The 26,021-nt window shown below is 35.1% G+C and overlaps 2 protein-coding genes across 7 annotated transcripts; one reads left to right on the forward strand and one right to left on the reverse strand.

Annotated features, from left to right (window-relative positions):
* On the reverse strand, positions 3,433 to 25,837 carry LOC109824609 (pentatricopeptide repeat-containing protein ELI1, chloroplastic-like). Of its 6 annotated transcripts, none has more exons than XR_002242687.1 (3): positions 23,366 to 23,562; positions 23,088 to 23,159; positions 3,433 to 3,480 (listed from the first exon to the last, which is right to left on the reverse strand). XR_002242687.1 is itself a non-coding variant. In XM_020391242.1 (3 exons), the coding sequence occupies exons 1-3, from the start codon at positions 25,764 to 25,766 to the stop codon at positions 13,891 to 13,893; spliced, it is 231 nt and encodes a 76-aa protein (XP_020246831.1). In that variant the 5' UTR covers positions 25,767 to 25,837; the 3' UTR covers positions 13,837 to 13,890. The 6 variants fall into 6 exon arrangements, 5 of the variants coding, with proteins under 5 accessions (XP_020246831.1, XP_020246830.1, XP_020246833.1 ...); XM_020391242.1 differs by lacking the exons at positions 3,433 to 3,480; positions 23,088 to 23,159; positions 23,366 to 23,562 and adding exons at positions 13,837 to 13,923; positions 25,363 to 25,434; positions 25,641 to 25,837; XM_020391241.1 differs by lacking the exon at positions 3,433 to 3,480 and adding an exon at positions 13,852 to 13,923.
* Positions 12,788 to 13,901, forward strand: LOC109824607 (F-box protein SKIP23-like). Its single transcript, XM_020391238.1, has one exon. It carries the CDS (start codon positions 12,946 to 12,948, stop codon positions 13,873 to 13,875), a length of 930 nt encoding a protein of 309 aa, XP_020246827.1. The 5' UTR covers positions 12,788 to 12,945; the 3' UTR covers positions 13,876 to 13,901.

Genomic DNA, 26,021 nt, shown 5'->3' on the forward strand with positions numbered 1-26,021 from the left:
ACGGTATCAATATTATTAGAGAATTTTGTATTATTTGGTTGAGACCTTAAGGTAAAAATTTCTTGTTTGAGATTTTTAAGCTGAATTTTGACTTCTTTTTGTTCTTTTTTGAGGTCTTCAATGGATGCCTTTTTAGATGGAAAAGTTAGGGAAGAAGGGGCACTCTTTTTACCTTTTATCATCTCGAGATATTTCTTTAACTGTATCCCTTTTTCTTGAGGATTAGTAATAGCATTAATGGTCTCAAGAATGAAATGTTCATGTTCATCTAGGGTATTTAATTCAGAAGAAATATTATAAGATGTCATGGATGAATTATCAGAACTATTTTCCTTTTTAGAAGTGCAAAGATTATTGCACTCATCGTTAGAGGAAGAATTATCATCAATAAGATTTAAAGTATTAATAAGTTTTTCGATTTCATCTTCAGTAAAGGCATTGGAGTTTAATATTAACTCGTTAATCTTCTTTTTTGTTTCCTTTTGAAAACATTTATTAGCATAATGTCCTTTTTGTTTACATTTATAACATGTAGGAGTTTTCGTATTATTTCTATTTTTCCTAAAATTTCATTTAGGAGGTTTTCTTGGTATTCTTTCAGTTTTATTAGAATTAGATTTTGTTTTGCGATAATTCTTAGGACTATTTTTTATCCTAGGATTGTCCATTTGAAAACCAAATCGGTAACAAAAATCTCCCAATTCTCTTTTACCTAAAAGGTTTTGATTTTTTAATTGAATCTTAATTTTAATATCGTTGCAAAGTTTTAAACCAATAGTGTTGACCTTTTGGATTAATTCTCCGAAGGGAATTTGATCATAGAGAATGATGCCCTTACATTGTTCTTTAAGAGAAGTTCTAACGTTTTCGGCAAATAAAGGTGGAAGGCCAGAAATAAACTTTTCTTTCCAAATGGGATTATTACAATCATGTAGTTGGTAAATTTTTGACAAAAACACATCTTTGTACCATTTAAAGTCTGTAAGGGTTTTACACCTAAAATTTATGAGTTGTTCCCTGACTTTATCTTGAAGTTTATCGACAAGGCCTATAAAGTGATGATATATAGCAAGGAGCAGGGTGTAGACAGCATCATTAATCACATGTCCTGTCTTATCAAGGATAGGTTCACCATATTGGGATTTTTTATAACTATTTAAAATATTATGTTTTTGTGTATCAGTAAGATACCGATCCCACCATCCTTGTAATTGACCGGAAAATCAGATAGGTCATTGATTGCAAGAGATTTTCCTTTTTCTATATCTTTTAATCTCTTGGTTGATTCTTCATTAAAATCCTGGATTTGATCATCAAAAGGTTTATTATTCCTTAATTTGGTATTGGTAAAAATCTGAGGTGGAAAAGATGGTATAATCAGTTCATCAAAAGGTTTATTATTTCTTAATTTGTTATTGGTAAAAATCTAAGGTGGAAAAGGTGGCGTAACCAGAGGTTTCTTTATGTCAAGAATCATATTTTCAATTCTATCCGTTTGTTTACCTATTGTCTGAAGGTGAATATTGGCAAAATTATTTTGTTCGGATACAAGGGTAATATCCCTTTGCAAGGGTACCCAACTAGAAGGTTCCAAAGATGTGATAGGGACAGCTTTAATATCTTCATTTCCTACCTTTATTGGTTCAAAGGGTGGATGTAAAGATTCTATTTCTTTATTCTTATCTATTTTCCATGTATTGGATATTGTTTTTAAAACAAACGCGTTATTTTCAATAGGAAGATGTTTAAGAGAAGATTTTAGATCTTCTAAATATATGGCTTCAAACCATAAGAAAAAAGGTATATTTTGCTTGTTGGTTAGCATGAAATCATAATATAAGGTTCTAATAGATGATCTAAAGTCTTTGTCATATGCTTGAAAAAACCATTCCTTTTTCTCTTTGTTTTTAAAAGAATTAAAATCTTTCCTTAGGAAATCTTTATCGATTTCAAAGGATGATTTATTATTGAAATCTTCAATAACATTTATATTTTTAAATTTGAGATATGAATTTTTAACTGTCATGGTTTTGACACAAGGATAGCTTAGAAACTTAGGCATCTAAAGAAAGACTTTAAGACTCAACCTGTCAACAGCAAGGGATGAACACGGACAGAAAGGCCTAGACGCAAACAAAGCTTAGCGGGCAAAACCGTGTGAACTGCGACAACTAGTTAAGAAAATAAAGACTTTAAAGCAGATAACAAAAGATCAAGCTAAAAATTAAGCATAAGAAGAACTCTAAAAGGTTCGCAGTGTCCCCACCAGTCAACAACACCAGATGAACACAGAACAAAGCTGTGTAAGTTGCGACGAAGGCAAGTAAAAAGAGAACAATAAAGAGAACTAGAAAATGCTAGAGATTCTAGATCATACTAGAAAAAATAGAGAATTAAATAAAGCAGTAAAGCAAGAGAAGTGCTTAAGATTAAAGCAATAATAAAGCAATGAGGCTGAATAATAAAATGCTTGGAATTAAAGCTCTAAAAAGGAAATAAAGGAAGTGCTTTTAGAATTTAAAGTAATCAAGCATACAATATTTGTAGTAGTTGTTAACTACAAATATCTACAATTGTTTTATTGTAGAATAAGCACAAGAAACAAAGAGTGAGTTGTTTCTCACGGGGATATACACCGGCTGACGAGGTCTATGGTTTCACCACCGCAGGCCGACTCCTCCACCGGCTAACTTGGCTCTGATACCAACCGTGACCAGGACTTGTTTAGCCTTGATACGATAGAGCTAGCTCGGGGGGAATACTGTGTAGACGGAGGAGAGGATATATCTATTGTTTATAGCTATATCTTCTTCTTCGTTCACATGTATATCAAAAATAAAAGAAGAAAATATAGAAAAGAATAGTAAAAATGAACAGTAACAGCGTGAACAGTAATGAACAGTAATAGAGGCGGAAATGAACAGTAACAGAAGCAAACTAGATAGCATTTACATAAGAGATTTACAAGCTGGAAAGAAAATAAACTTAAACACTTACAAACCGAAAGCTGGGAGATCCGTTGGAACTAGTAGTAGTAGAGCACACTTATCTTACAAACACTCAAAAGAAAGATTAAAAGCAAACCTCACTCAGACTCAAACTAAAACTTAAAACTTAAAAAAGGGAAACTGGAGGGATTCCACTAGAGAGGATAAGACTTCAGCTCTCCAAAACGCCTCCCTTGAACGCATCAACTCCTTCTCCTTTTATAGACTTTTTAGGAACTATGCAAAGATTCCTTTCATATTATGACAAAGCTTGTAGGTCCCACCGGCTTCAATTTTGTCAAAACCTAAGAGAGGTAGAGTAGCGTAGCCTTTTTGTTAAAAATTGCCTTCTTCCTTAAGCATCCAAAGCTGAGTGGTCGTAGGTATGTAGGCTGTTATTTTAGCTGCAGTCTGCTTTATTTAGCTGTGAATAAAATATGTATAGGTCGTAGGTATGTAGGCTGTTATTTTAGCTGCAGTCTGCTTTATTTAGCTGTGAATAAAATATGTATAAAAGTTAGTAATTTTTTAAACTTTTTGAAAAGGATAATGGGTGATCGACTTAGTGTTTAAGTCATTGATATTAATCAGTAGTTACCATGAGTTAATGGTATATGAATTTTACCATAAGTTAATGGTGTATTTTACCATAAATTAATGGTACATCATAGATCAATTCCGTAACAATCGTCGCCATTGTTGTCAAAACCTTCTTCACTATCCATAGGAGTATCTTCAAGCACAGGTTCTTCTTTTAGTTTAACAGGCTCAGATGGCTCAGCAGGTTCAGAAGTAGAGGATGTAGTATCCATTAGTGCTAGTATCATTAGCATTTCAATATAGGTTAATGATTTTAGTTTTTCTTCACTTGCATTCGGATATTGTAGCGCAAATTTATCATAAAGGCTTTCTTGTATAGCCTTCATATCAGACCTTCTAGGATTTGCTTTTAGGCCATATTCTGGACTATAGTCTGGGAGCAAAGAGATTTTTCTTCCATTAAGATAGTTTGCAATATTCCATCGATCATACCATTTTACAGAAATACTCCTTGCGAAATAAGATGGTGTGTCATTAACACAATCCCAATCCCATTGCATAATCCAAGGGAGACCAAATTCCATAGATATTTGAAGCATATCTAGTGGAGATATATTTTTTCTTTGTTTTTTGAGGATCTCTTTTGGCATAATTTCTTTGATGGCTCCAAATTTAGCCCAAAATGTTTCAATAAACCAATTTGGTAGACACATTTGATTCATAAAACGTATCCACCATGAATGCTTACCCAGATGATTTTGAATATACAGGACATGTTCCCAAGCTGCTTGATAGTCCTAATAATTATATTGTTGGGGACCAATTAGAGTTTTTTCTTTAAACTTTCGCGGAACGTTGAGATTTCCATATGAGTTCCATTCATTTAATGGAATAATACGATATATTCTTAGCCGAGAGTAACTATATTCTTTACCTCGGTATCTATGATGAGCAAATGCACTTTCTGTTTCTTTAAGAATTTTCTCATAGTAGAGGGTAGTTTTACCAAACATGGACGGAACATAGTAGTATTCCTTGGGAAGGAACTTTGCTGCCATTTCAATCGGTAAAAGAGTCTGATCAGACATTTCGAGGATGACAAGTTTATCCAATGTTTTCTGATAAAATTGAGAATAAGTTCCCTTATTGTCTTGTGTTAAGGGAGTAGAAGAAGATCTTTCTTTTTCATGTGAGAGAGCCTATTGGTAATGATATTTTGACAGGGCCATATCCTTGTAGAAATTCCCAGGAGAGGAAATTATTATTATCACCCTTAATAAATTCTATATCAAAATCAAACACAGTAAGGATAGCTTGCCATCTAGCAAAAATTTGTTTAGATGCTAAGTTTTGAACATCGTATTTGGCAGACATACAGTCGATTCTAAGTAAGAATTTTTGGTTTAATAAATCGCTTTGAAATTTATTGATAGAAAGAACAATAGCAAGCATTTCCTTTTTTATTGTTGAATAATTTTTTCGAGTGTCATTCCAAGCACCAGAAGTAAAGGCTACTAGAACATCTTTATTGTTAACTCTTTGCTTAAGAATCCCCCCGTAGCCAAAATCAGATGCAACTGTTTCAACTATTTTAAAGGCTGTAGGATCTGGAAGGGATAAACAAGGCAACGTTTTTACTTTAGTTTTTATCCTTTTGACCGCTTCAGAATGTCTTTCTGTCCATTCGGTACAATCTTTTTTTAATCGATCACTAAGGATTTTTCTATCATAGGCAATGTCTTTATAGAAATCAGAAACATAATTAAGACATCCTAGAAATCTTTGTAATTGCTTAGTGTCTTTTATCTCATCAGGAAATTTATCAGCAAAGGCAATGACTTTTTGGATAGAAAAATAGTACCTTTGTTAATAGAATATCCTAAAAATTGTATTTTGGTTTGGAAGAGTTTTATTTTTCTAGCGGAGACAACTAAACCATTATCTTTAATGATTTTAAAGAAGATATGTAGATGTTTCCAATGTTGGTCGATATCTTTAGAAAAAACAAGAACATCATCAATGTAAACAATGGTGAAAGAGGTGTAGGGATTAAATATTTCGTTCATTATTTTCTGGAATTCAGAGGGAGCATTTTTTAAGCCAAAAGGCATAACATTCCACTCATAATGACCGAAAGGGACAGTAAAAGCTGTTTTATAGCGATCCTCTTCAGCAATTTGTACTTGCCAAAATCCTGATTTCATGTCAAACTTCAAAAATAATCTTGTTCCTTGTAATCTTTTCATTAGATCTTGTTTATTTGGTATAGGATATCGAATCCATTGTAAGACTTTGTTAAGAGGTTTGTAATTGATAACCAATCTAGGGACTCCTCTTTCAAGTTCCACAGCATTCTCAACATAAAAAGCTGCGCAACTCCAAGGAGAAGAGCTGGGTCTGATCAGGTTTTTCTTTTGTAGATCAGAAATCTCTTGCTTACATATTCTTAAAAGTCTCTGACTCATTTGTATTGGGCGAGCTTTGGTAGGGATTTTATTTTCAGAGAAATCATTTTCATATGGGAGGTTAACAACATGTTTTTTTCTAAACCAAAAAACATGAGAAATCTCCGAACAAACTTATTTTTAAGTTTTTCATGGAAAAGTTTTATCCTTTTAGCAAATTTTTCTTCATTAATTTGTTTTTCTATCTTTTCTAATTTAATCTTATCAGAAATGTCTTGAAGGAGCAAATTTTTCTTCATTAATTTGTTTTTCTATCTTTTCTAATTTAATCTTATCAGAAATGTCTTGAAGGAATTTTTCTTTATAAGATAAAGATATTTTCTATCTTTTCTAATTTAATCTTATCAGAAATGTCTTGAAGGAATTTTTCTTTATAAGATAAAGATAAGACTAAATAATTAAGATAACCTTCTTCAGGGGCATTGTTAAACTTGATAGTATATTTAAACCCATTTGTATGAAAACGAAGACCATTGTCATCAACAAAAAAGGGTTTGAAAGGAGTGCCAAGGATAATGCTTTGTTGTAAGTTTTTGACCAAGATAAAGGATGTTTTCAAACATAAACCTTTATTGCAAACATGAACATCAGAAAGTTTATATTCAATACTAAGACTATGTCCACCCGCAGAAGAAAGGCTGTGGGTCATTTTTTCAAAGTATTGAAAGGGAACAATGCCTTCTCTAATACAATTTAGATCTGCTCCAGTGTCAATTAAAGCAGTATCTTTGACAGTGAAGCTGGACTGAATTTTAAGGATAATGTCACATTTCCATTTTTGATTTATATACTTTTCTACAGTATCAATATTATTAGAGAATTTTGTATTATTTGGTTGAGACCTTAAGGTAAAAATTTCTTGTTTGAGATTTTTAAGCTGAATTTTGACTTCTTTTTGTTCTTTTTTGAGGTCTTCAATGGATGCCTTTTTAGATGGAAAAGTTAGGGAAGAAGGGGCACTCTTTTTACCTTTTATCATCTCGAGATATTTCTTTAACTGTATCCCTTTTTCTTGAGGATTAGTAATAGCATTAATGGTCTCAAGAATGAAATGTTCATGTTCATCTAGGGTATTTAATTCAGAAGAAATATTATAAGATGTCATGGATGAATTATCAGAACTATTTTCCTTTTTAGAAGTGCAAAGATTATTGCACTCATCGTTAGAGGAAGAATTATCATCAATAAGATTTAAAGTATTAATAAGTTTTTCGATTTCATCTTCAGTAAAGGCATTGGAGTTTAATATTAACTCGTTAATCTTCTTTTTTGTTTCCTTTTGAAAACATTTATTAGCATAATGTCCTTTTTGTTTACATTTATAACATGTAGGAGTTTTCGTATTATTTCTATTTTTCCTAAAATTTCATTTAGGAGGTTTTCTTGGTATTCTTTCAGTTTTATTAGAATTAGATTTTGTTTTGCGATAATTCTTAGGACTATTTTTTATCCTAGGATTGTCCATTTGAAAACCAAATCGGTAACAAAAATCTCCCAATTCTCTTTTACCTAAAAGGTTTTGATTTTTTAATTGAATCTTAATTTTAATATCGTTGCAAAGTTTTAAACCAATAGTGTTGACCTTTTGGATTAATTCTCCGAAGGGAATTTGATCATAGAGAATGATGCCCTTACATTGTTCTTTAAGAGAAGTTCTAACGTTTTCGGCAAATAAAGGTGGAAGGCCAGAAATAAACTTTTCTTTCCAAATGGGATTATTACAATCATGTAGTTGGTAAATTTTTGACAAAAACACATCTTTGTACCATTTAAAGTCTGTAAGGGTTTTACACCTAAAATTTATGAGTTGTTCCCTGACTTTATCTTGAAGTTTATCGACAAGGCCTATAAAGTGATGATATATAGCAAGGAGCAGGGTGTAGACAGCATCATTAATCACATGTCCTGTCTTATCAAGGATAGGTTCACCATATTGGGATTTTTTATAACTATTTAAAATATTATGTTTTTGTGTATCAGTAAGATACCGATCCCACCATCCTTGTAATTGACCGGAAAAGGATGAACATATGCCACTAGCAAGATCAGATAGGTCATTGATTGCAAGAGATTTTCCTTTTTCTATATCTTTTAATCTCTTGGTTGATTCTTCATTAAAATCCTGGATTTGATCATCAAAAGGTTTATTATTCCTTAATTTGGTATTGGTAAAAATCTGAGGTGGAAAAGATGGTATAATCAAAAGGTTTATTATTTCTTAATTTGTTATTGGTAAAAATCTAAGGTGGAAAAGGTGGCGTAACCAGAGGTTTCCTTATATCAAGAATCATATTTTCAATTCTATCCGTTTGTTTACCTATTGTCTGAAGGTGAATATTGGCAAAATTATTTTGTTCGGATACAAGGGTAATATCCCTTTGCAAGGGTACCCAACTAGAAGGTTCCAAAGATGTGATAGGGACAGCTTTAATATCTTCATTTCCTACCTTTATTGGTTCAAAGGGTGGATGTAAAGATTCTATTTCTTTATTCTAATAGGAAGATGTTTAAGAGAGTGTTTTAGATCTTCTAAATATATGGCTTCAAACCATAAGAAAAAAGGTATATTTTGCTTGTTGGTTCGCATGAAATCATAATATAAGGTTCTAATAGATGATCTAAAGTCTTTGTCATATGCTTGAAAAAACCATTCCTTTTTCTCTTTGTTTTTAAAAGAATTAAAATCTTTCCTTAGGAAATCTTTATCGATTTCAAAGGATGATTTATTATTGAAATCTTCAATAACATTTATATTTTTAAATTTAAGATATTAATTTTTAACCGTCATGGTTTTGACACAAGGATAGCTTAGAAACTTAGGCATCTAAAGAAAGACTTTAAGACTCAACCTGTCAACAGCAAGGGATGAACACGGACAGAAAGGCCCTAGACGCAAACAAAGCTTAGCGGGCAAAACCGTGTGAACTTCGATAACTAGTTAAGAAAATAAAGACTTTAAAGCAGATAGTAAAAGATCAAGCTAAAAACTAAGCATAAGAAGAACTCTAAAAGGTTCACAGTGTCATCACCAGTCAACAACACCGGATGAACACAGAACAAAGCTGTGTAAGTTGCGACGAAGGCAAGTAAAAAGAGAACAAAAAAGAGAACTAGATTATGCTAGAGATTCTAGATCATACTAGAAAATATAGAGAATTAAAATTTAATTCAAATAAAGCAGTAAAGCAAGAGAAGTGCTTCCGATTAAAGCTATTATAAAGCAATAAGGCTGAATAATAAAATGCTTATAATTAAAGCTCTGAAAAATGAAATAAAGATAGCGCTTTAGAAGTTAAAGCAATCAAGCATACAGTATTTGTAGTAGTTTTTTACTACAAATATCTACAATTGTTTTATTGTAGAAAAAGCACTAGAAACAAAAAGTGAGTTGTTTCTCACGAGGATATACACCGGCTACGGGGTCTATGGTTTCACCACCGCAGGCCGACTCCTCCACCGGCTAACTTGGCTCTGATACCAATCGTGACCAGGACTTGTTTAGCCTTGATACGATAGAGCTAGCTCGTGGGGAATACTGTGTAGACGGAGGAGAGGATATATCTATTGTTTATAGCTATATCTTCTTCTTCGTTCACATGTATATCAAAAATAAAAGAAGAAAATATTAAAAAAATAGTAAAAATGAACAGTAACAGCGTGAACAGTAATGAACAGTAATAGAGGCGGAAATGAACAGTGACAGAAGCAAACTAGATAGTATTTACATAAGAGATTTACAAACTGGAAAGGAAATAAACTTAAACACTTACAAACCGAAAGCTGGGAGATCCGTTGGAACTAGTAGTAGTAGAGCACACTTATCTTACAAACACTCAAAAGGAAGGTTAAAAGCAAACCTCACTCAGACTCAAACTAAAACTTAAAACTTAAAAAAGGGAAACCGGAGGGATTCCACTAGAGAGGATAAGACTTCAACTCTTCAAAACGCCTCCCTGAATGCATCAACTCTTTCTTCTTTTATAGAATCCTTTCAGAACTATGTAAAGATTCCTTTCATATTTTAACAAAGCTTGTAGGTCCCACCAACTTTAATTCTGTCAAAACATATATATATATATATATATATATATATATATATATAAATCAGAACGTTCATAGGGGATTAGGGGTTTGTTATTATTAAACAAGGTTCGTAGTATATATATATATATATCAACCTGCAACATGCACAACTCAACACACAAATCAGAACGTTCATAGGGGATTAGGGGTTTGTTATTATTAAACAAGGTTCGTAGTATATATATATATATATCAACCTGCAACATGCACAACTCAATTGTGCATCCGACCTCCGGTCTGAATGTGTGATCTACATGTCTCTTAAAGACGGGCAAAACACATCAATTGTTGCGGACTAAAAACCCATCGGGGGTGTGGCGATCGAATATTTGAACCATTGCATCAGCATTCACGCGGCAATCTTTAACCGGTAGCGGTACGAAGCATGAATATAACTTATCTGCACGGCCCCTCAACAACAGGGTTAAAACACCGACGACGGGTTGTTCATCCCAAGCAAGCTTGATGTGTGTTTGGCGTCTACGACATTGTCTAGATCAAGCGTTACAAGCACCGAGAGCGCGTCGCAAAAAACAAGTTTTATTCGTAGTGAAATATATAGTTGATTTTAGGCCGCGTGGTCCTTATAGTGGGAGCTACTCAAAATATGACACAAAAGCGGCCTGTCGACCTTAGATGTCAGCTGTTTCCCTATACTATATAATATATATATACTACATATATATATATATATATATATATATCAACCTGCAACATGCACAACTCAACACACAAATCAGAACGTTCATAGGGGATTAGGGGTTTGTTATTATTAAACAAGGTTCGTAGTATATATATATATATATCAACCTGCAACATGCACAACTCAACACACAAATCAGAACGTTCATAGGGGATTAGGAGTTTGTTATTATTAAACAAGGTTCGTAGACGGTCATACCCAACAGGATTAGCCCCTGATTAGTGGGTGATGAGCCCCTATTTATACCTAGCTGAGTGGGGTAGAAATATAACTATGGCTGAATCCAGGCAGAAAGCTGGATTAGCAGATATCTTTACAGGTTTCAACCGCATAGGCAATTAGTCATCCTCGATTGGACATGAGGGTGATTGAGGGGGGTATGGTGAGTGATGAGTCATGAGGACTCGTGGCATCCATGATGATGATAATGGATAGCTATTGGCGTCGCTTTCAAGGTCAAACCGCCTCTTGATTCGGCTTTGCGAGAGGAACGATAAGTGTTGGATAGTAGGTTCCTAATATGTTTCCTAATTTGTTTTGGTAACAGGTTATTAGGATTCCTAATCTGTTTTGGTAACATGATTCTAAATCTGTTTTGATAACAAGTTATTAGGATTCCTAATCTGGCTGGGTTGAGCTGGCATCATTGATGCTAAGATCCGACACATGTCGGCTTCATGAGGATGATCAATACTTAGGCTAATTGATGTTATAACAGATTCTATTCCTTTTTTTTTTTTGTATTATTCTTATCAAATCTTTATATCAGCCTCATCAATTCTTTAGTATTTTAAACATAATCCCTCAAATCATTGAGTTTGCTATTAGTTCTTCCAATTCTTACGTCTTACTACTTCTTCTCTTGCTTGAAGGTATTGATTGAAACAGTTTACAAAATTTGGAGACCTAATAGCAGTGTCAATGATTTGGAGGAATAGTTTTGACAATTGAGGGACCTATAATAGCAATTTCAATCATTTGAGAAACTAAATTTCAAAATATTAAAGATTAATATGGAAATTAAGTTCCCATTTCCGTATTAGGCCTTCAAATCTTCATATTTGTATTTTACACCTTTAATTAAACTAAAAGCAAACTAATGGATTTGTGTATTAGTAGGTTGTTATTTAAAACAATTAATGAATTTGATGGGTTATAACATTATAACTTGTAAAAATATGGGTGTTCTTTGCGAAATAATTTAATTATTCAATTGGGTCGACTTCGGTCCAACGCAATAACAGACGGGACGGTTTGAATCCGGATACCTAATACAATTGCCTACCCGAACCGACTCTTAATGTTTCCTGATATAGAATTCAGAACAAGTCGATCCAAGTCCTTCGTTAACGATACTTACCAAATATGGCTCCGGTTATTTCAAATCCTTGTTGTATTAGGACAGAATCTTATGTATTTATCTGCAAACAAATACCCTGCTGATAGAAAATTACACAAAAAGCTAGAGAGCATAGAAAGAAGAAGAGACGTTGAAAGCAATGAGATGGTAAAGCAAGAGAACCGCAGAAGGTTTCGAAGATCGAGAACTTGCCCGAGAACCCGCATGAAAATGTAAGTTTTTTTTTCTTTAATTATTGAAATTTTCTTTGATAATGTGTTAATGTCTTGCTCGGATCATTCTAGTCTGAAACTGGGTTTTTTTAAGGGATTGTGGATTGTCTTCGACCTGTTTGTTCTTCTAGATATGATCAGAAAACACATCATGGAATTCAAAGGTTTCACTCTGCAATGAGGTTATTGCAATTAATAAACCCCCTATTCCTAATCGAGAAGAGGAATAGTATTAAGTTAATCAACCTCCTAATCGAGAAGAGGAATAGTATTAAGTTAATCAACCTCCTAATCCTAATCAACTGTAGGAATTGAATTAAGTCAGTAAACCTCATAATCCTCTTAATTAACAAACCTCTTAATTCTAATCACTGTAGGAATATGATCACATTAATAAAACTCCTAACAGGAATCGGATTACCAATCTATGATATGGCTGAGAAAAATTGTGCAGAGCTTCCAACGGAGCTCCTCGGGCTGATCCTCCAGAAGTTGACCTTGCCGGATCACATTAGATTGAGTACGTGTTTGCAAGTCATGGAACCAAGCCGTTAGGGAGAAAGCCTGGCGCCCGAAGCCTGATTCCCCGTGGCTCATGCTACCCGGCGAAGACGATATTAGTGCTAAATCCTTGAGCTTCTCTGAAAATCGAACCTACAGCATCCCTCTCCCTCTTCCAGAGATACGAAGACGCGTGTGCATCGGATCTTCTCACGGTTGGCTCGTAACTGTCTATGATATGTCAGAGATGCATCTTTTGAATCCGGTAACCGGAGTGCAAATCCAGCTCCCCTCTATCACCACTCTACCCTATGTCTGCGACTACGTAGAGGCTGACCGTCGCTATTTTCTCTACAAGGCAATCCTGTCCTTGCCTCCTCCTGCTGATGGTAGCGGTGACTTCACAGTTATTCTTCTCCACAACCCTTTTAGGCTGCACGATGATGATTTCAGTAACATGGCAATCACAAAAGTTGGAGATAATAGCTGGACTTCATTGCCACAAGCATGTCATGACAGTATCGCGGATATCATACCCCACAAAGGACAACTGTATGGTGTGGATGCACGAGGGGTACTCCATGTATGGGACCATCATCACCTTACATCTGGTCCCAAATCCACTCTGAAAATACAATTTTATTGCGGCATGACCAAACTATTGGTAGAGTCCTTGAACGGAAAACTATACATGCTATACAAGGGCCTATATTACAATACATTTATGGCCATTAGGCTCGACGCGGATAACCCTGAATTCATCCCTGAGAATGATCTCGGGGACAATGTCTTTTTCGTTGGTTCAAATACCTTATTTTCCGTCTCTGCAACAAAATTTCCAGAGCTTGGAGGGAGCTGCATCTACTTCACAGATGACGTCTACTTTGACTTTGACAACCTCGAACACGAGCCACGTGAGATGGGTGTGTTTGATGTGAAGAATGGGAGCATGAAGCCTATACGCAATCTTGGACAGCACTTACATTGGCCTCCGCCTATATGGATCATTCCTACCTTATTCTGAAAGACTAGTAAATGACTAGCAACAACCATCAGAGGGACAGCCAGAAACCTATATGGCAACAGATTTTCGAAGGGTTTGTAGTCAGTCGGTATCAAAGTGTAAAATATGTGAAATTTTAGGGAACCATTTTTAATTTAAACTTCATACTACTACTTAGTTACAGTAGATTACTATTAGCGGTTTCTTAGCATTTGAAATGTCTGATGCAAAACCAGCTCTGTATCAGAAACGTGTTACATACGACTTAGCAGATTCGTCCTCGTTAAATAGCTCATTCTAATTCCTCATCTATATGCATATTTGTTTAGGTGCATTGAAGACATTTTGATTGATGAGGATGATGCATGATAGACATCTGGTTTCTTGCCTCAGAACTTCTTCTGCAGTAGTCTACACAATCAACTGGCTCTAGTTTCTAAACTGTCAGCATTTATAATATATGGTTGCTACACTGTATCAGAAATCTGATTCATATAGTTTCGTATCAGATTCATGAATCTTAAACATCTCAGTCAAATTACCAATATGAATATGTTTCCTATCTTGCGAGTTTACAGTTTGACACTGTAGGCTACGTTAATCTTCTCATATTTCTTTATGTTATTTATATGCACACATGTAACAATTTCCATCTGTCAGAGAAATGCAATAAGTATTACAGTTATGTGTCACATATTCTCTACAAACTTTTAGCCTTGAAGTATTCCATACCTATTTTGGAACAATAGTCTCGATAATGCAGGGCGGAGTAAAACAGGCTAGTAGCTATTATTGAAAACAAGAGTACTGAAATTAGGAAATTCTTGATACCATGTGAGAATTTATTGGCTCTTTACTTCAGAACTTATGATATCATACTCCCTTTAAAAGCACGAGTTCGGAAAAATCTTTTTTTGACAAATATACCCCTATAAAGTTTGAACTACCCTATCTATAATCAAATTCTAATTTTCAGATTTAATTAAATGATGGGAAATGATGCTGTTATTTTGGAATTAACTTTAATAACTATATACACTATATTAATAACAAATTCCCGAACAAAATATAGCTATAGAAATTAATAACATCTATATACATTGGAAATGACATTGTTATTTTGGAACTAACTTTAATAACTATATACACTATATTAATATAACAAATTCCCGAACAAAATATAGCTATAGAAATTAACAACATCTATATACACTATATTAATAACTATCACGGGTATAGGAATATTACAAAACATCCTATCCCGGGTATCATGGGGAACTAACTTTAATAACTATATACACTATATTAATAACAAATTTAATAGGGGTTTTTGCTTTTAGACCCATTTGTTTACTCTCATTTATCTTTAAACCCAAGTACTATTATTGTATCTTTAAGCCCAATTCACTTTTTTTGTTTATCTTTAAACCCAATCTTCAAAATACTATATTTTCATCACTTGTATTTATACACCATGAAGGTAAAAAAACCAAAAATACCCCTTCATTGCCAAATATAAACCAAAATCACTCTCATAATTTTCCCCTTTCTCTCTCAGCCCTAAATTCCCAAAACGACCACGAACTGCCGTGTCGCCGGCTCACCCACCGCCACCGTGTCGCGCGTCCGCCCACCGCCGTCGTGTCGCTCGTCGCCCACCGCCGTCGTGGTCGACCACGAACCCGTTGCCACCCATCGTCCACCGTCCCGCTCATCATCGCCGTCGAAACAGATCTCGCCCATCCCAGTCGTCGTCCACCGCCGTCAACCTCGTCGTTGTCATTTTGCTCAATTGGGTAAGTTCTAATTTGATTTTTTTAAACTTTGTTCCAACCTTACATGTTGTAAATATGGGTTGGATTTTGATTGTTTTAATCTGAAAAATGATATATTGAGTGAGGATTTCATAGGTTGAGATGGGTTCTGTATTAATTTGATATGGGAACTTTTTTTTGTGGATGAAGTTTGATTTCATTTTCATTTGGAGGTGATAGATAGAATTGGAAATTTGAGATATTGTGATAAATTTATAAAAATTATGTGATCTTGGGTTCATTAATTAGGGAGAGATGAGGTTTGTTGTTAATATGATTAGTTTTGGTTCTGGGATGTGGTATGGGTTCATTAATTAGGGAGAGATGAGGTTTGTTGTTAATATGATTAGTTTTGGTTCTGGGATGTGGTAGATGATGTTGATAAGTTTCATATTGGAGATGGATCATCATTGGTTCTATTAATATTAGTTCTAAATTGTTGTTGCCTATGATATCGTGGTAGTTTGATTCTGGGTATGACTGACATGGTTTTGGAGATGCATCAATGAAAATAACTCGTCGAGTGTGGATCGAATGTTTAAGCCAATAACGACAACTCGATTCTAAGAACATGATAAGATTATTTTCAAATGAGGGTAGAGAGGGGAAAAAATTATTTGCAAATTGGAGAAGACTAGCATGCTTCTGTTTCTTAAAAATGAGTCCTAACAAATAAGAGTATATTGCATTTTTTAATTTTTTTCCCCTTGTTTAATGCAGTATCAGTATATTGTATGTTCTTAGGAGGCTAAACAAAATGGGCATCACACGCACGGAAATTGCCTTAAGCGACACTGCCCCTGTATCGCAATAAGATGTTAACATGAAAATGATATACCTGTCATGTGGACTGTGAGTTGGAATATACACAACAGTAACTTATACAGATCTTCGCCCCGCATCGTCGGATCTCGTCGTCGCCGCCTTATCAGATCACGTCATCAGATCACATCATCTTCGCCTCTTCTTCGCCCGCCTCGTCTTCACCGCACGCCGTCAGATCTCGAGATCTGTTCCACAAGGTCGAATCGAAACTCTAGTTTTAATTTCATATCTAAATTTCTCTTTTGAATTATATGTGAACTAAGTTGTTTTGAAATGACGATATTACATTTCTAAATTGCTCTCTTTTCATTGGGCCCTTGTAGAAGTTTCACAGAAAAATACAACTCTCTCTTTCTCTCTCATCAGTAAGTAACAATTTTCTCGCCGTCGAGTCCTCTCTCCGACGATGGAAGAAGACGATGATGAAGACATTACTAGTAGAATATCAGAAGCTTAGATTGGATTGGGAGGCATTGGAAATTTAGGTGAGATTATTTTCCTGGCTGATTTTTTCCTCATTATTTGATGTTTTTTCTACAGTTTCTTTATTGAATTTATAGCATTGAAGTCCATCTCTAAAGATTAGAAGTAGTACTCTTACCTAATGCCGTGTTTGATTTTTATTTTTATTTTTATTTTTATTTTATATTTTTTACGAGCTATTGCTAGGTAAAATTCCAGCTTTTAGTAAGTGAAATTGGGGATTGCCAATTTCTTTCCACAATTTCTGAATATAGATCTCCATAGCCTTATACCTCACATTCAATCCAAGCAGATGACCCGACCATCTTCTCTAGAGTTCAATCAGACATCTCAACTTTGGATAATACCTCTTGCATTGATAATGTACATCCTAAATGTACATCCAAAGTTGCAACCATGGATCTATTTTGCTTGGGATTAGGATTAGGAGGTTTACTGACTTAATTCAATTCCTACAGTCATTATGAATACGAGGTTTAACTAAATCCTATTCCCATAGAGATTAGGATTACGAGGTTTAACAATTTAATCCTGTTCCTGTACCTATTCCTGTACTAGTGATTAGGATTAGGAGGTTGATTAACTTAATACTGTTCCTCTTCTCGATTAGGAATAGGAGGTTTATTAATAGCAATAACTCATTGCAGAGTGAAACCTTTGAATTCCATGTGAGATTAACACAATTTAATCCTGTGTTTTCTGATCATATCTAGAAGAACAAACAGGTCGAAGACAATCCACAATCCCTTAAAAAACCCATTTTCAGACTAGAATGATCCGAGCAAGACATTAACACATTTTCAAAGAAAATTTCAATAATTAAAAGAAAAAACTTACATTTTCATGCGGGTTCTCAAGCAAGTTCTCGATCTTCAGAGCCTTTTCGTGTAATTTTCTATCAGCAGGGTATTTGTTTGCAGATAAATACATAAGAATCTATCCTAATACAACAATGACTTGAAATAACCAGAGCCATATTTGGTAAGTATCGTTAACGAAGGACTTGGATCGACTTGTTTTAGAAAACATGTCTGAATTCTATATCAGGAAACATTGGCGTGATTTGAAAATTAAGAGTCGGTTCGGGTAGGCAATTGTATTAGGTATCCGGATCCGATAAGGTTTAACTAGAAGGGCTTGTTTATCGGGTTGGGTAGAAAATTTAACGGGGTCGGATTCAAACCGTCCCGTCTGTTATTGCATTGGACCGAGGTCGACCCAATTGAAAAATTAAATTATTTCGTAAAGAACACCCATATTTTACAAGTTATAATGTTATAACCCATCAAATTCATTAATTGTTTTAAATAACAACCTACTAATACACAAATCCATTAGTTTGCTTTTAGTTTAATTAAAGGTGTAAAATACAAATAAGAAGATTTGAAGGCCTAATACGGAAATGGGAACTTTCCATATTAATCTTTAATATTTTGAAATTTAGTTTCTCAAAGGATTGAAATTGCTATTATAGGTCCCTCAAATGTCAAAACTAGTCCTCTAAATCATTGACACTGCTATTAGGTCTCCAAATTTTATAAACTGTTTCAATCAATACCTTCAAGCAAGAGAAGTAGTAAGACGTAAGAATTGGAAGAACTAATAGCAAACTCAATGATTTGAGTGATTATGTTTAAAATACTAAAGATTTGATGAGGCTGATATAAAGATTTGATAAGAATAATACCAAAAAAAAGGAATAGAATCTGTTATAACATCAATTAGCCTAAGTATTGATCATCCTCATGAAGCCGACATGTGCCGGATCTTAGCATCAATGATGCCAGCTCAACCTAGCCAGAGGTGACTCGAGTCACTTGGGCACTCGACCTTCCAGAGCTAGGACGAGTTGACACCAGCTCTCATTCGACCCATCATTCGAATCAACCACCCTCATTCACTCGGCTGTATTGACAACTTGCGAGGCCAACTAGAAAGGCGGTACTTATCGTTCCTCTCACAAAGCCGAATCAAGAGGCGGTTTGACCTTGAAAGCGACGCCAATAGCTATCCATTATCATCATCATGGATGCCACGAGTCCTCATGATTCATCACTCACCATACCCCCTCAATCACCCTCATGTCCTCGAGGATGACTAATTGCCTATGCGGTCGAAAACTGTAAAGATATCTGCTAATCCAGCTTTCTGCCTGGATTCGGCCATAGTTACATTTCCACCCCACTTAGCTAGGTATAAATAGGGGTTCATCACCCACTGAGCAGGGGCTAATCCTGTTGGGTATGATCGTCTATGAACCTTGTTTAATAATAACAAACCCCTATGAACGTTCTGATTTGTGTGTTGAGTTGTGCAGGTTGCAGGTTGAACGGAAAAGGATGTATGCATGATGATGGTAATGGATAGCTATTGGCGTCGCTTTCAAGGTCAAACCACCTCTTGATTCAGCTTTGCGAGAGGAACGATAAGTACCACCTTTCTAGTCGGCCTCACAAGTTACCAGTACAGCCGAGTGAATGCGGGTGGTTGATTCGAATGATGGGTCAAATGAGAGCTGGTGTCAACTCGTCCTGGCTCTGGAAGGTCGAGTGCCCAAGTGACTAAAGTCACCTCAGGCTGGGTTGAGCTGGCATCATTGATGCTAAGATCCGGCACATGTCGGCTTCATGAGGAAGATTAATACTTAGGCTAATTGATGTTATAACAGATTCTATTCCTTTTTTTTGTATATTATTCTTATCAAATCTTTATATCAGGCTCATCAAATCTTTAATATTTTAAACATAATCCCTCAAATCATTGAGTTTGCTATTAGTTCTTCCAATTCTTACGTCTTACTACTTCTTACCTGGATTTGGCCATAGTTACATTTCTACCCCACTCAGCTAGGTATAAATAGGGGTTCATCACCCATTGATCAGGGGCTAATCCTGTTGGGTATGATCGTCTATGAACCTTGTTTAATAATAACAAACCCCTATGAACGTTTTACAAATATATAATTAATATATATACAGTTATATATACTTATACATATATACATATATACTATACATACTTACATACATACATTATATATATATGTGTGTGTGTGTGTGCGCGCGCGCGCGCGCGTGCGGCGCATACTATTTCCAAAGCCCAAGAAAAAATTTTTTACAAGATTTCCGCCAGGCCTAGTTCAAAGTGTGTAGGAAAAAACCCACACAAACAAGCCTAACTAAGATTTACTGTGCATATCTCACCGTTACAGACCACGTGTCTCCGATCCGTTCAGCCTTGCGTCGATCTAGCGGCGCGCATCAAATGCGCGTGATTTTAGCTGCAAGCGGGCCCTACCTCGTATGGGTGCGCCACTGAAGGGGGAGAGAAAAACAAGCAAGGGACCACAAGAGGATATTTCAGCCAATAATTGCATGCCACGTGGCATATGGAGTGCAGAAAAGCGGTACAAATACAGAGTCCTATACATGTATGTGTACAAAGTGTTTTATGGGTGTTTTGACTTTTCTATGGCCCCAGATTGTGCCACAAGTCATATCCAAAGGGCAGAATTAAACCCTAAGCAGATTAGGGCTAGCAAAGCCTACTTAAAGGCTGTTAATGACGACGAAGTGAGATTAAAAAAAAGAGAGCAGAATACAGCAAAATTCGCAGATACTTCTTGCGCAGGCTTTGCTCAAAAATTGGTAAAAATCTTCGTTTTGTGATCCGTCAAAAGCTGTACGAAGTAGACTCAGAGCCAGACGCGTTAATACTAGTTTTACAGTGAGTGCTACTTTAGAAAATTCCAGATTGATGCTACAAAGACAATAGAATATGCAAATCCTCCTTGCACAGACTTCGCTCAAAAATTCGTAGAAATTCATCAAAATCTCTGTTTTGTGATCCGTCAGAAGTTGTGCGAAGTAGACTCAGAGATGGACGTGACAATACCAATTATACAGTGAGTACTACCTTAGAAAATTCCAGATCGACGCGATAAAGACAACATTGAGCTTCTATAAACTTTGTTCCTTTTTTCGTTGTCGATTTGTATCGTCTTTTATACTTATTTTGGACTCTAGATCTGTTTTAGGTTGGGTTGCGGGAAATCAGGCCATTTGAAAGCTGAATGTCTATTTCTAAAATTCGTGAAAAATCAATGATGGTGACCTGGGATGATGATGATGAGAATGATCCCGAAATGGAGGACGCTTTCTTGACATTGTGCTTAATGGGAGACGTCGACAAGAACAACAATGAAGATGAGGTACAACCCTTGTCCAAGTCTGACATTATTGCGATTTGTGATAACATGTACACCATGATAGAACAATAACATGCTAGCATAAAGGAGTTTCAAGAAATAAATTACAAATTGCAAGAAGATGATTATAACTTGAAAATAAGAAATGAAAAGCTAGAAAATGAAAATAAAACGTTGAAAACTCTTCTTGCTAAAATCGAAGAAAAACATGCTTCGCAAGAAAGTAGAATTTGTGAGAGGTGCTCTATGCTTGAATTAGAAATCAAAACTTCTAAGAAAAATTTCGAATGTGAAGTAGATAAACTGAAAAATGATTTGAAAACAAAAACTGTTTGCGAAAAATGCCTACTGTTTAAAAAGGAATTCGAGAAGGAAAAAGAAAAGCTTTTGAAGGAAAAAGAAACGTTTGAAAAAAAAGGAGGATCTTTTGAAAGGTGAGATTCAAAATCAGAAAACTTTTGCTAGTTGTTGTACCTTAATAGTTAATGAAAATATCTTTTTAGTGACATTGCAATTGACCAATTATTGACAAACACGACAAGAACATTGCATGCATAAATTGGGATGACTATGATGCACCAAAATTTTAGTCCGACATGGGGAAAACTATGAGAAACTTAAAGAACTTAATCCTACCCCCTTTAAAAGTACGAGTTCGGGAAAATCTTTTGGTAAACAAAAATACCCTTAAAACTCAAATACTAATCCATAGACCTAAATTATCTATTCTCACTTCCTTTTAACTAACCTCCAATCAAAATTTTCGTTTAACTGACTGGCTTAATATGCATGTATATTATTCAATTATCTCATACTTTGGCGATATTTTTTTTGAACTGTTGTAGCCACTTTTGCATGTAAGCCCTTCATATCCAGCTATTTTCATGTTTACTTAATCCTAATGCTAGGAGAATTTTACATCAATTCAATTTAATAGTCTTTATGAATTTGTTTTATCTTTTAAGTAGGAGTTGGATTTGTTCGTTATGTATATTATTCAATTATCTCATACTTTGACGAGATTTTTTTATTTTTGAATTGTTATAGCCACTTTTGTATGTTAACCCTTCTGAGTTGGATTTGTTTGTTATATCATTGTAGAGTTACTATTATCATAGAATTCTTTAATAGACCATCTACCTTATATATATTGCCCATCTTGCACCCGTGAACATAAATGCAAACAAATTAATTAATCCCTAATTAAGCTTGTTGAATATTATTATTTAAATAGAACTCTCTTTATAATTGTTATCCTCTCACATGCAACATAACGTATCGATATATATAAACCAAGAAATGACAATAATTTTCTTAGCACATTCGTCTCCTTCAACAAGTATGTGACTTTGTTATTTTCTTCTTATTAGGTTAGATTGGATTATTTTAAGGTAATTAATTATATTATATGTTTGTATATTACATCTTTTTTAAGATCAAGAAATTGTAACAATTTTCACAGCACTTTCATCTCCTTCAACAGGTACACGTCTTTGTTATTTTCTTATTAGATTAAATTAGATTGTTTAATCAATACGCATGTATATTATTCAATTATCATGCATGTAGAACCAATATACGCGTTTAAAATTTTTTTAAGAAGTATTTCTTAATCCTATATCTTGATTGAGGACAATGTTATATGTATAAGCATGAGTTCGTGAAAATAGTCTGGTAGACAAAAATACCCTTGGACTTCAAATACTAATCCATAGACCTCAATTATCTAATCCTGCTTACATTTAACTAACCTCTAATAAAAAATTTGCCTTATATATATTGTTCATCTTGCACCCGTGAACATATATGCAAACAAATTAATTAAGCCCTCATTAAGCTTGTTGAATATTATTATCTAAATAGAACTCTATTCTGCTTCTACTCCAACTATAGGGAACGAATACCTTTGAGTCCAAACAAAGCTTTCCATCACGAAGTCCAGTTCTACTCTTCATTGAGATAGGCCTCTGCCTTTCCTGGAACAACAAAAAAAACTATTATAACATGATACTTGTCGCTTACCTCAGCAAATTAACACCGTTGACATTAAACTCCCATAAGCTTACAATCAGAAGTTACATTAATTCCTAAAAATGTATGACTTTTAGTTCCAATTTTTGTCAACATTAACTTCATATAAGAGTGTGTACATGAACTCCTAGAAATATTTAGTAGAAAATACCTTACACCGGCTGTGTCCATGCATTGCGTGACCAGCAATCATTGAATTCCAAGCAACAACGTCCTTCTCAGGCATTTTATCAAACACCAAGCACACATCTTCCAAGCTGCCACACTTATAATACATATCGAGGAGGGAGGTGGAGACGAAGGGGTTGGAGAGTGGGAGGAGCTTGAGGGCGAGGGAGTGGAGGGTGCGGCCGATGGGGAGAGGGGAGGACTTGAGGGCGGAGGAGAGGATGTAGGAGTTCGGGAGGGGGTCCGGTGAGGAGGATTAGACATAATATACTACTTGTTATCATTAAAATCATGAGAAATGAACCAATTCTCTGATAACTCTAATCGCCAATTGAACCAATTCACGAATAATTTCTAGATTTCTTTAATGACCCTTCCCCTCAGCATCTCCTTTCCCAGCATCTCTATTTTCCCCTCAGCGTCTCCTCACCTAGCTGCTTCTCCTACTTATCCATTGGAGATAAGGCACTGAAAATCATTGAGAAAACAATACCAAGATTCAAATTCAAGCGTGACAACCAAACCAAAGTTTGAATATGCTAGAGATAGCCAATGTGAGCAGTTATCCCAACTCGATATAAAGTCTGCATTCAATCATCTAAAAGAAGACGTTATACATACAACTTTAGACCTCTCCTTCCATAACATAATCTGACAAAAATTATGACCTCGAGTTAGAATCCACTAGATTATACAAAAGAAAAATGCTCAGGATCAAACATTGCTTAGTCATTTTTTAAAGAATCAAAAGGAAGACATGCTCAGGACTAAATTATTACTAATTTTCCCCATCCTTTGTCATTCTGTGGTGATCCCTGCAGTATACATGTATGTATAAATATGACAGGCTAACAATATTTTATATCAGTGAATCTAAACTCTTCATCTCTAACGCTATTCTAGCTTAGTTAATTAAGAATATTCTCACAAATGGAAACCACAGTAAAGATTGAAGATCATCATAAACATAGTAAAGTGTACTACATGAAATTTGCAAAATACAGTTCATAAATTAAAGCCTACGACATGAATTGGAGCATTTGTCCTATCCATATGTGTATTTATCAAATAACATATAATTGTGTGTATTTTATTTTGCAAGATACTAGAATGGTATAAAGTGAAAATAGTGGCTGTAGTGAATGTAATTGGTAATATAAACGAAGTACACTTGTTCATTAGAGACAGTGCGCTGAATTGTACTGCAAACATACTAATAATAACATAATAAAAATTTCAAACTATTATATATGTTTCCAACAATATTTAATATAATAGAAATGCAAAAAGTAGAAGTAATAAATTTCTATATTACAACGTCAATTTAAATAACGAAAGCCTAACAAGAAACTTACATAGCCTCAACTTCGGATGCTTTACTTCAATCACCTTCGCTTCAGTTAACAATAGAAGGTTCAAATATAATTCAGTAAAGTTTGTCATTAGATATTGAACGATAATATGATATCGGACAGCTAAATTAAACTCCAACATCATCAACTATAACACTAAAAGTTTCAATTATTTACCATAATTCAGAGGACAAAGACTACTAAACAAACATATACATTACATGGTTGAGAACATTAAATACAACAGAAATGTTACAGGGAATAGCAATCTCGCCCGTGCTCCGCGTACCCCATTGATCATCGCGTCCCAACAGACGCAATCTCGCGCGGTCGTTCCATCAAACATCTGTCGCGCGGTCTCCAAATCGTCGGGCTTCGCGTAGCAGGTGATCATGGCCGTGGACAAAAATACCCTTGGACTTCAAATACTAATCCATAGACCTCAATTATCTAATCCTGCTTACATTTAACTAACCTCTAATAAAAAATTTGCCTTATATATATTGTTCATCTTGCACCCGTGAACATATATGCAAACAAATTAATTAAGCCCTCATTAAGCTTGTTGAATATTATTATCTAAATAGAACTCTATTCTGCTTCTACTCCAACTATAGGGAACGAATACCTTTGAGTCCAAACAAAGCTTTCCATCACGAAGTCCAGTTCTACTCTTCATTGAGATAGGCCTCTGCCTTTCCTGGAACAACAAAAAAAACTATTATAACATGATACTTGTCGCTTACCTCAGCAAATTAACACCGTTGACATTAAACTCCCATAAGCTTACAATCAGAAGTTACATTAATTCCTAAAAATGTATGACTTTTAGTTCCAATTTTTGTCAACATTAACTTCATATAAGAGTGTGTACATGAACTCCTAGAAATATTTAGTAGAAAATACCTTACACCGGCTGTGTCCATGCATTGCGTGACCAGCAATCATTGAATTCCAAGCAACAACGTCCTTCTCAGGCATTTTATCAAACACCAAGCACACATCTTCCAAGCTGCCACACTTATAATACATATCGAGGAGGGAGGTGGAGACGAAGGGGTTGGAGAGTGGGAGGAGCTTGAGGGCGAGGGAGTGGAGGGTGCGGCCGATGGGGAGAGGGGAGGACTTGAGGGCGGAGGAGAGGATGTAGGAGTTCGGGAGGGGGTCCGGTGAGGAGGATTAGAGGGGAGGGAGGCGGGGGTGGAGGCTTGAGTAGGGAGAGGGGAGGGCGGCTTAGTTGAGGGATATAGGAGCGTGGAGCTTGAGGAGTGAGGGCGGGTGGGAGCG

The sequence above is a fragment of the Asparagus officinalis genome, chromosome 9 (genome assembly GCF_001876935.1).
Source record: "Asparagus officinalis chromosome 9, Aspof.V1, whole genome shotgun sequence".
In the NCBI taxonomy this organism is placed as follows: Eukaryota; Viridiplantae; Streptophyta; class Magnoliopsida; order Asparagales; family Asparagaceae; genus Asparagus; species Asparagus officinalis.

Excerpts from the sequence above, each read along its gene's own strand:
- LOC109824607 (XM_020391238.1), top strand. The coding sequence starts at position 12,946 with ATGCTACCCGGCGAAGACGATATTAGTGCTAAATCCTTGAGCTTCTCT.
- LOC109824609 (XM_020391240.1), bottom strand. The coding sequence starts at position 25,766 with ATGTATTATAAGTGTGGCAGCTTGGAAGATGTGTGCTTGGTGTTTGAT. Across the intron at positions 25,435-25,640 it reads ATGGACACAGCCGGTGTAAG|GAAAGGCAGAGGCCTATCTC; the intron begins GTATTTTCTACT and ends TTGTTGTTCCAG.